At 50.1% G+C, this 11099-nt stretch overlaps 4 protein-coding genes across 4 annotated transcripts; 3 read left to right on the top strand and 1 right to left on the bottom strand.

Moving 5' to 3' along the window:
* Positions 1 to 2351: 2351 nt before the first annotated feature.
* CTRU02_211869 (uncharacterized protein) lies at positions 2352 to 5747 on the top strand (the record flags this gene model as incomplete). Its single annotated transcript, XM_036725521.1, has 1 exon — positions 2352 to 5747. The coding sequence occupies one exon, from the start codon at positions 2352 to 2354 to the stop codon at positions 5745 to 5747; it is 3396 nt and encodes a 1131-aa protein (XP_036582726.1).
* Positions 5748 to 6330: 583 nt separating this feature from the next.
* CTRU02_211870 (uncharacterized protein) lies at positions 6331 to 6486 on the top strand (the record flags this gene model as incomplete). Its single annotated transcript, XM_036725522.1, has 1 exon — positions 6331 to 6486. One exon carries the CDS (start codon positions 6331 to 6333, stop codon positions 6484 to 6486), a length of 156 nt encoding a protein of 51 aa, XP_036582727.1.
* A 791-nt stretch (positions 6487 to 7277) lies between these two features.
* Positions 7278 to 8004, bottom strand: CTRU02_211871 (uncharacterized protein; the record flags this gene model as incomplete). Its single annotated transcript, XM_036725523.2, has 4 exons — positions 7278 to 7419; positions 7446 to 7558; positions 7646 to 7710; positions 7785 to 8004. The coding sequence occupies 4 exons, from the start codon at positions 8002 to 8004 to the stop codon at positions 7278 to 7280; spliced, it is 540 nt and encodes a 179-aa protein (XP_036582728.2).
* Positions 8005 to 10024: 2020 nt separating this feature from the next.
* Positions 10025 to 10465, top strand: CTRU02_211872 (uncharacterized protein; the record flags this gene model as incomplete). Its single annotated transcript, XM_036725524.1, has 1 exon — positions 10025 to 10465. The coding sequence occupies one exon, from the start codon at positions 10025 to 10027 to the stop codon at positions 10463 to 10465; it is 441 nt and encodes a 146-aa protein (XP_036582729.1).
* Positions 10466 to 11099: the final 634 nt, after the last annotated feature.

The raw sequence follows: 11099 nt of genomic DNA on the forward strand, positions 1-11099 counted from the left end.
TTTACTAGTATTACCAGGACCAGGTCTCTTAAAGTCTTCTTAACAAGGAAAAAAGAAAAAAAAAAAAACCCCTCTCACCGAGATAATATCCACAGGGGCGCAAGGAGACGGGGACGAGTGAAGTGCAATGAAACCAGTTCCTGGACCGTTTCCTTTAACAGATTGGCATGCATTTGGCACTTCCACGGAGTAACAGAAAAAGGGCCAACGGTAGCGGTTTTTTCTTTATTTTACAAAGGAGAGGAACTGAAACAAATACACTCCCGTTGCGGCGTGGTTTCCCGCGTCGTTATTAGTCGTCTCTGAGAGCTGAAAGCCCCAACCTGTTGATGCATCTGGAAAAGTCGGTGGTTGAGGCTGGATCTCGGCGCCGCTAGTCGGGCTGAAATGCTTGGGAGGTCGCCGAATTGGGCAACTGAGAGAGAGAGAAAAAGGAAAGAAAAGAAAGAGAAAAAAAAAAAAAATGAAGGGTTTTCTCCTGGGAGCATTGATTTTAAGGTTTTGCCTTGAAAGAGGGTGATCAACGGGGAGTTTGGTTTGATGTTCGCGAGGTGTTTGGTTTCCATGTGTGCGACCGAATACTTGGGTCTTGGACCCAGGTGTTTGGGTCTTTGAACATGACTGCCAGATCTCTTTTATTATGAAGATGGATGTTTTTATCAAAGGAAAAGTATCTCATCCTTTGTTTGGACTTTGTTGGTGTTCTCATTTCAGGCTTGCCGTTACCTGCAACATGCGAGACTTTGGAGAGTACTATCAACATGGATTCCTCTGATATGAGGTTCATCTACACCGCGCATGATATGACAGCGACAGGGCCCAATATACAGTTCTCCGAAGGGTTGCAGGTTTAGTCTCTATAGACCTTTCAACTAACGACTGTCACCGCCTCCGCCACCGCAATTGTTGTCAAGCCTCTCCCAATGTTAGGTTCTCAGCCACGCCATCCAGTACTGGCAGGGGGGTCAGACCTCCAACCCCCCCCAAAGATCAATCTCGTTCTCTGCCTTGCGAACGTGTCTAAGATTCATCGTTGGAAAACAACCCCTTGTTAAGTTGCTGTCGATAGAAACCTCACCGCTCAAGCCTTTATGCCACTCACGAGCCACGACGATTGCGGTGAAAGGGCTTGCGTGTGTATCAGAAGACAAGATGTTTCAGGGACAATGGAGAGAGAAAACCAAAACAAGGACCCTTGACTGGATGCGTTCGAAATCCCACGTGGATAGTTACCCATCACGAGAATACGAAGAAGGGCTGCTTTCGGACCTGAGTCATTCCTTCGCTAGAGCCCGTCCAATGGTCTGGGGACCATTGCGCTTGTTGCTTCCAAGGTTCTCTTAGACGAAGCATTCAGCCTTGGGGGAAAAAAAAACAAAGTCTGCCTTTTGACAAGAGACTAAGGAAACCACTTAAACCGTGTAGGCGGGTTCAGCCGCATCTCGTCGTGCCTCGACGATTTCCGTTTTCGGAAAATTCCCGACGCGCAGAGGTGCGCTCACGCACCCACTCAGATGCGCTGGCATTTTGTGGCGTACTTGTAAGCCGCGAAAAAAGGCAGACGGCGCCGTCATCGCCTGAAGCCACTGTTACATCCCGCTTTGCGGAATTTGCCCCGGACGACGGCGGTTATGGCTTTGAGGCGTGTGTCGTGATGGTTGCGATGGCGCTTGTTCCAAAGAGGGGCAAAGTATGTGGCCGGTTGATATAATACCTAGCCACTTGTGCCTGTGGTCTGCTGCCTTCGTAATGGTTTCGTTCTTGTCGGGTTTTAAAGATATTCATTCGCTTTGGAGTCTTGCTGTGTTTCGCTTTGCGATCGTGTTAGAGATCTTTCCATCGTCATTGTGGTCATTTGACCTCTTGGTTCCTCTCGTTTAGCCGTATGTTTGGATGGCCTGAGTAGGCCGGTTGCTATCATGAGGTTCGGCAAGAGGGAGAGCTCGCCGCAACGATATGAGGCCATCGATGCTTCGAGTATGTATAGTTATTTTGGCATCACAGATATCTTGTTGAGACTAAGAAACGGTTCACTAACGTTGATTATAGGAGCTGCGGATACGCAGAAGAAACCCTTCCTCGCAAGGCTCTACGGCCTCGTCGCTCTTTTGGCCGTCACACTGGGCTTCATAGGGTTGGTGATATGGATGAAAAAGTCGATGCCAGAGGGTTCCGAATCAAAGTACTCTATTCCCGGTTCTGCTGAGGTGACGAAGGCTTTTAAGAGGGATGTCAGTGAACAGTGGGAAAATGAGATCAAGAGAGCCAAAAGAATTGCGACGGAAGAAGCGATTACGTGGGATTGGCGGAGAGAAATTCACAAGAGACAGGTGACTCCCATCTGCGAGACCATGATCCTTGTTGATAGCCCCGACCCTGAGGCGAGGGTGTTTTGTTATACCCCCGTTCCTCCTTCTCCCACCTCCTTTCCGCCATTTAGCCCTCCGCCGTTCACGACTACGACGGCATTCATCTCCCCACCTACGCTCTCACCAATATTTCTCCCCTCTTCTTCTTCGCCAATCTTCGAGTCACCGACGCCATCGATAAGCCCTTCTCCGACTTTTGTGACTCCGACGTCGACAAGTACACCGATTTTCGTATGTACTACGCCGTCGAGTTCCGTATTCACTACACCTTCACCGAGCATTACATCTACTACACCTTCGCCGAGTTTCGTGTGTACTACACCATCGTCGAGTGTCTCGCCAACTACCTCCAGCTCAAGAAGTAGCAGTCCACCACCCATCAGCAGCAGTAGCTCGTCGTCGTCTATTGTCCTATCTAGCAGCTCATCTTCAAGCATTCCGCCAAGTAGTACACCGCCCTTCAGTACTTCATCGAGTATCATCTCTTCAAGTACACCTATCATTAGTTCTAGCAGCACTCCCGACGTCATTTCAAGTACTTCTTCTGAGAGCTCTAGTATCGTGGTCTCTTCAAGTTCCTCTGAAATACTTTCAGAGAGCAGCTCGAGTGTCATTATCAGCAGTTCCAGTTCAGAGATTATATTTAGCGACTCATCTACTCAGCTGCCCTCTGAATCAAGCACTCAAACGCCAGCTGTCACTTCGGAATCAAGCAGCATCCCGCCTACCGTAACGTCGGTATCATCCAGTCAGCCGCCTGTTACCACAACACCGACGTCGTCTCGCAGTGCTACCTCTGCTACTACTCCATCGGTTTCTCCTTCACCTTCGGTGACCCCGTCTGTGTCTAGGCCTAGCCAATCTACCACTCAGATTCTATCCCCGAGTGTGTCTCGAAGCGTCACTTCAGGGAGCCCGTCTGTATCCCAACCGACAGTATCGTCTCCCACTATTATCCCTTCCATCAGCCTATTGTCCGGCTCGCAAACACCCCAGACGAGCCCTACTCAAAGCACGATTCCAACATCGGGAACTCCTAGTATCTCGAGCCCTGCGGCTTCGGAAACCCCGTTATCCAACATACTGTCCCCCACCGTTTCGCCATCTGGCTCACCTACTGTGAGTCCTAGTATCTCTGGGACTCCTTTGACTCAGTCTCCAGGCTCTACCCAGTCTCCAGGCTCTTCTCAGTCTCCGGGCTCTACCCAACCAACTGCATCCATACCATCAGCGTCCATTTCAAGTGGAAGTGTTCCCTTTGCGTCCAACACTCCTCAGTCGGCAACCACTGGGCCTTCCGAGACCCCTTCCGCGCTTTCGGCCACTGAAACACCAACGGCCAGTCCTACGGGGTCCGAGACTGTTCAGAGTGTGCCATCTGCGACCAACTCTGCCTCTGGGAGTATCACAGCACTCTCTGCCCTTTCGGAGTCAACGCCTGCGACTGCCTCAAACACGGTGTCACCCCTCAGTCAGGAATCGGCGTCGAATTCTGTCACTCAAGCTTCTGCTTCCAACTCAGCTACACCGCTGCAGAGCCAAAGTGATACTCAGACTCCCGCTACATCAGCATCTCCCAGCGCAAACACTCTTGAGACGCCGTCACAATCTCTGTCTTCGAATCCCACACAAACTAACCCTTCTGCGTCTGCTACGAATCCTACAGCGACCCCTCCCTCTGCTAGCGCTCCATCAGCAACAAACACACAGTCTGCCTCAGCAACAGCGTCGGCGACAGCGTCAGCTACTCAAAGCGCCTCCATCTCCGCGAGCGCCACAGAGTCCACCGCGTCAGCTTCAGAGTCGGCTACCGCTTCCGCTTCGGAATCAGCCCCAGTTCGCGCCGCGGAAACCCCGACGGAAACAACGTCTGAAAACAAGCCAACAGACACAGTAGCTCCCCCGGTCCCCGACACAAACCAAGTCACAGTCCAACAGGCGGTCGTGGCAAACTTTGTCCCAATCATCCTCAGCCGAGCCTTCGTCTTCGCGCTTAACACCGCATACACCCCTATCGCCGCCTTTGAGCCTATACGTCAGCTTATGACTGATGGAGGAGCCTCAGGCGCAGCGCTTGCCGGCTCTGCCATCAGTCTCGCTCCCATTGCCGCTAGCTTTTTTATCGCCGACATTGGCAGCGCGGTGTCTGTCGAAGCAGTAACCCCCGACGCGTGGTGGTGCGACGCACCAGTCACACCTACAAACCTCACGCCCTGTCCTCCCCGTCTCAGCGTTAACACCTGGGCGATAAGCATAATGACAGCCGGCCTGGCCACCGTCGCATTGTCTCTTATCTTTATCATCGGACTCTGGTTCAAGACACCCTCCCGCATCAGTGTCGATACAACAACCATCTCCGGCGTCGCTACGGTCATGGGCCACCCGCAAGTCGAGCGGGACTTCGGTGCCATCCCATCCAACATGACGCACACGCAGCTCGCAGTCCATCTCAAAGACAAGAGATTCACGCTCGGCACCTTCCTCTCCTCTCGTGGCGAGGAGTTTGGTCTCGTTCCCATTCTATCCAGGGCGAACCAGGCCCCCTCCCTCATTCAACGCCTCGAGTCCAGCGCCGTCGAGAAGAAGGCCAACCTCACGCCAGCGGCCCCATGGACACGCATCCGCTTTGTCATCGACCTCCTCTTCGTCGGCTTCCACGTCGGGCTGCTGGCTTTCGCCATCGCGGCCCTAGCAAACGTGAATCACCCCCGCCGCATGTTCTCTTACACCACTCGCGCACAGACAATCGGCGTGCGTATAGGAATCAGCCTCATAGGCATCTTCATGGCCAAGTACTGGACTCTCGTGTTCGCCGACGCGCAGAACTTTTCGCCGTACAGCCGTATGCACGCCAAGCCATCCCGTGCCAAAGACACGATTCTGAGGAAGAGCTTCGCCGTCCCTCTGTTCGCCATCATCCCCTTTGCGAAGATGGGATACATCATCCCCGCCGCCATAGCCTTTGCCGCTCTCATGGCCGAATTCTTCGTCGTGGTCATTAGCGGTCTCCCCTGGCGACCTGGCCAGCTCCGCGGGGAGTACATCTTCTGCAGCGTCATGTGCTTGTTCATGACGATCTCTATGCTCATCGTCCAGGGGCTGGTATTTTACTGGCGCGCGAACTTGCCCCCGCTACCTCGTAGACCGGACTCCGTCGCTGCGGTCATGACGTACGTCGCTGATACGTCCATGAGTCGCGACTTTGATACCGTGGCGGGCATGGAGAAGAAGGTCGCCCGCAAAACGATCAAAGATATGGGCAAGATGTACGGGTATGGTTTGAGGGTCGAAGAGGATGGGAGACAGAGATGGGTTGTTGATGAGGTTGCGACGGGTTATGAGGGCTCTAGACAGCGGAGTCCCGAGCATGTGGCATAATTGGCATTATGTATGATTTGTTTATTGTTACATATTGCATGACGTGTATGTGTAAACACGTCCTCGTTTCTTTAGCGTAGTATTACAAGATATCCAATAAATTACTCCTGAATCATCTACATTCCCCTTGCAAAGGCTGTGCTATAGTTTAGTCCTCGAAAATGGGTTCGGTTTCTCGTTGTTTCGCTTGTATTTTTTGGTGATATTAACAAGTTGGTAAAGACGGTAACTCTGAGGGTAAATTCATGCATATTTGCAAAGTCTCAACGAATGCATGTTTACAACTCAATCATGACTGTTTGGAACTTGAGGTAAACCTTCCAGGGTATCTGTGTCCAACACCGCTAGAAACCCACCATCTTAAACATTTCGGTACAAGTCCCCGTGTTTTACTTGTGCTGCTGCCCGCACTGCTTCTATTCCGTCTCTTGTTGAACTATGAGTATTTGTCTGCTGTTTTTTCCAAGACCGGGCATACAAAACCAGCAATTGCCTCCGATGTGTGAGCTTACAAAAGTTACATTGAGAAAAGTAACTCTGGCTTGGTCACTTAGCCACCTCGAATGGACATTGAGCAAAAGAAATGCGCCGAGGGGGAATCGAACCCCCGGCTCCCCGACGCTGCTTGGTGGCAACGGAGAATTTTACCACTAAACCATCGGCGCTGTTGATGGTGATCATATGTCTCTGCAGACAGATGGTTGGCGACGACACCATCGGCGACCCTCTTGTATTCTGACCGCCGCTGTTGCGTGGGTCTGATGGAGATCGAACATGGATTTGAAATCTCCTAGCGCATTTCTCTAATCGTCCACTACTCAGGAACATTGACCATAACAGAGCTAACATACCTCCAAGGGGTTGAAAGAAGGTCGAAATGCGCAAGCAACAAGTGGTGACCCAGTCCAACAAAGATATACGTATATCTCTGTGCGACAAGAAAATCATTAGCCAGCAATTTATCTAAGGAACAAGTCAGGTTGATAGCTGACACCAGTACACAAAGCCGCCAAGTACCGCTGCAATGATAACCACCCCATTCTGACCCGTAAAAACTGTAGTATTAAAACTAAACAAGGGTTCTTTTGTCTGTTTACGAAGAGAACATATGTGTGGTCACACCCGGCGCTCCGAGATATGTGGTTGGTCTCGTACCTGAAGATATGGAGTAAGGAAGCTCCAGCATTGAGCCAATCCACAGAGGAAGCCACAAGGATTTGAACTCTAGTGAGAAATTTTGAAGTTCATAGGACACTTGGAGTCGGATCAACAGATTGTCAATGCGTGTTCGACTTGTTCAAAGCAACAAGAGCAGCTCTTTGAGCCTAGCACTGCTTAACCTTATCATATGAGATTCTGCTTGACTGTTACACGAATAATATTGAGAAGGGGAGCCACATTTGAGACTTGTGTCTTTTGGAAACGCTTAAAGTAAGCTTAAAGTCATTTTTTCATATCTTGGCAACGCTATGTACAGTAGTTTTTAGGGTGTGATCCTAATGCATTTCCGAGTCCAGCCATACGGTCGGTCTAGTAAGGAGAGCGGATATGGACTCTCATGTTGCCGTTGCCCCAGGCGTTGTTAGATCCATAGACGAGGCTGCCACGGGTGCAGGCGTCCATGATGGCACCAGCAGACCGGGCAACGTTGCCGCACAAGCTAGAGGTATCCCTGGGAGGGTTGGAACCGAAAGCTACACCAGTGATTTGAGCTTGGCCGCGTCTGCAAAAGATGTGCCGCTGACAATTGCTTTGCATTGTACGTTGGAGCGGGCGGCAATGAAATCAATGCACCAAACGGCGTCGGCAACCTTGGCGTTGGATATTAGCAAGAGCATTTCATAAGTCATCTGGACCCGTGTGGATAACCAAGGGGAATAGGTCGTTCAATCACATACCGAGGCAGCTTGACTATTGTCGTTGAAAACACAGCTAACATCAGCTTGACGCTTCTCAAGGCCGTCTAGACGAGCGGAATGTTAGCATCCTATTCGATTCTCAAAAATGCTGCTGCCAGCAACAAGCTCTATTACATACCGGTGGATGTCTGGTTGAAGGCGAGGGCAAGAGCCTCCTCGGGGGAAGGGTGCTGGCCATTGGGGTTGGCCATGATGTCCTCAGCCCACTTCTCAAAGGAGAAGGGCACGGCTTCCTGCTCGGCAGCTCTCACGGCGACATTGGCCTCGGTGGCAGTAGGGGCAGCAGCGATGAGGGGGATAATGGCCAAGAGGCCAGCAGCGCGGATAAAGTTGACCATTTTGAGGGATGTTGGATGTTGGGCGCTGGATATTGGATATTGAATGAGGAAGTCAAGTTGAGAGGATGGAGAGAAGTAGTGCTGATCTGAGGAGGAAAATAAGACTTGCTTCTGTGGGAGAGAGCTTTATATAGACCAAGATGCCGACTTTGACATGTCTGTTTGAAAATATTGCAACCAAGTTTTGGTGTTGAATGCCAAGCTTGCTACCAGTGGCGGCCTAGACATTCTTTGCCCATAAACAACCCTGCGTGCGTCGAAAAGAGCATGCGATCTGGTGTTCCTGCCGCAGGCACCCTTATTTCCAGGAATTGAATCCTCATGATGGGGCTGGGACTACCTCTCCAAGCGATTAACTAGTAGTTGAGCTACTGTGAGTGGATGTCCAGCATAGCTGCGTGGATATCCTCTTCCTATCCATGGATGCTGGTGGGTGAGGAATCCGAGATGGCGGGACTTGGTATCCACTACGATCTGACCAGCTGGAATACAAAAGTTTGTTCAATGATGCTCTGGATGATATAACCGTCGATATAAGACCGAAAAAGGGTTATTATACGCTCTCTTGTGTACATAGTTATAGAACGGCAAATCGACTAGATTGTAGGTAGTTTGTAGTCCGGTCAGTGTCAATCGCCAACTATGTTCATCGGAGCTCTCAGCACAATCAGCAACGAGAAACGGATGCGGAAACTCCTGGCAAATCTCCAATTGTTTCCTTCAAGGCTACCATCAAAGGTGGCAGTTTACAGGTCGACTCAAGCTAAGCCATCGTCTTGGGCGAGTTGATAAATGGGGATTCTGCAACTAAATTTGGGCCAAGTGGCCTAGGCAGCCGTACAAGGCGATTGCCGCAGGTTTCCGATAGGCCCGTTCGGGTTGAAAAGATTAAGTTGAACGGGTCCCCGCTCTACCCGGCGGCGGTGTATTATCGCTGACTCGTATAACAAGGTTTCCAGGAACACTACTCTTCAAAGTCCGGGGTGAAATCTATCAAAATTGTATGATGCTCGCTTTTCCCCTCTTATTGAAAAAGCCGTTAAAATATTACAAGCAAAGGAGAGCATCTTTGTGGTGAAGACTCCAATCCTCCGGCTGTGCTGTGCATGGCTGCTTGCAGGGAGCGAGCAGGGGCGCAGGGTTGATGACCCACGCATGGTAGGTATTGTGTACAAAGGACCGGCAGAACAAGAATTCTGCCCACATGTTTTTTGACTGGCCCAAAGTGATAACACCATTTGTAGCTTGGCATGATGGAAATATTGGAGGCACAGGGAAGTGGATGGGAGTTCGATATAGCGTGGTTGATCAACTCAGACACAGCTGACGAACGACGCACATGAAAATCTCTAAAGAATCCGCGCATAGCTGGAAGCGCAAGAGGCCAGCATATCGCTGTCAAAATATGACAATTAGTTCGCAGTGTCACTCGAAAAGAATCGATAAATGCGTAAGTCCATTATTTCAATTCTTGAAACTCCTCAGGACCCAAGTGGGTACATATCCAGAAATGAGAACCCAGGTGTTTCCACCCCCGTCTTCACAAAGCAAGCAGACTTCAAGTCCAGCGCAATTCGCCCGCTCATACATCCCATCTTTATTCCTTCACTCGAATCGTATTTCGAATTCAAGAGGCGTGCTTGGTAACCAAAATCTGCCTAGTCGGTTCGCCTGGCCAGTGAGGCGACCAATGAGCAACCTTCGTAATGTTTCCCACATGCGTTCGCGGCCTATCAATTCCGCGATGCTACAGAGGAATACCAACGAGGCAATTTTATCTGCTGACATGTAATGTGAGCATCTGAGAACTACCCCGCACAAGACATTATCTACATTTGACCCTTGAATTCCTCTTCACTCATCCTCCGCGTACACCGGCGTTCTCCAGCCACCTTGTATCTGTCCCCTCTTGCCCAACTTCCGAGCGAGGCAGGCCATCTTCATAAGCTTTAGATCTTCTCTATAGCCCTTTTGCAAACTAAACAGCTATATACACTAGCCACTCTCTTTGAGATCATTCATGGATCCGCTATCGGCAGCTAGCGGCGTTGCCGGCCTCTTGTCTCTGGGCATCACAATTTGCAAAGGCCTCCACGTCTACTGCCGAGACTATCAGTCGAAAGACGACGACATACGTCTTCTTAGTCAGGACGCAGAGAGACTCGAATCCTTCCTACAAATGCTAGACATACGACTAAAATCAGGGAGTCAGATCGACTTGACGCTCAAGAATGCTCTGGATGAGTGCTACAGTGCCTGCAATTTATGCATGCAAGACTTTAAAGTTCTGAGCACAAAGTATTCTCGACCTCAAACAATCCAAGGTCTTAAGCAGCACGGGAAGGCTGCTGTACGGCATTTGCAATATCCTTTCCAAAAGGATAGATTTGACGTTCTCAAGGCTCAGATGCAAGAATTCCACATAGCTTTGTCAAGTTGTTTACTATTACTGAACCGGTAAGCCATCAGAGAGAAGGGAAATTTGGGGGAAGAGATACTTATTGAGTGGACAGCGACTTAACGAGCGAAGTTCTTCAGACGATGATCTCTGAGTCTACCAAACTTGCTTCGGCTATTCTACTACAAGGGCAAAAGACAACAGATCAGATTTCCGCTTTGCTCCCAGCGATGGAGCAGGCTATCAACAGCAGATTAGCAAGTTTCGAGCAGTCGTTACACGCACGTCTTGGAGGCATTGAAAGATCCGACATGTACAATCTGTGCAGTCAAGAACAGGAGGCTATACCGAGTGTTGCTACCGTTGATGTATCTACCATATCGCACACCAACTATAACCAGAACGTACCATATCAGCAGCCTCACTCAACAATGATCTCGTCGAGTACCCAATTTTCAACAGACGAAACCTTTGGACAACTGGAGATGACACAAATGCCCCATAGACCAAGTCGAAAGCAATATAATGCCACGAAAGCAATAACGTTATCCCAGTTCGCCTGCAGATGTAAGCGTGTCGTGCGGCACCCTCAGACTGGATACAGAGGGTTCGATGGTTTCTGCCACAAAGAAGCGTGCCCACTGTATCATTTCAATCAGCGAAACAGAACAATTGAGGGAAAAATTAAGGTATTCAG

This window comes from Colletotrichum truncatum, assembly GCF_014235925.2.
Source record: "Colletotrichum truncatum strain CMES1059 chromosome Unknown Contig_0008, whole genome shotgun sequence".
NCBI lineage: Eukaryota > Fungi > Ascomycota > Sordariomycetes > Glomerellales > Glomerellaceae > Colletotrichum > Colletotrichum truncatum.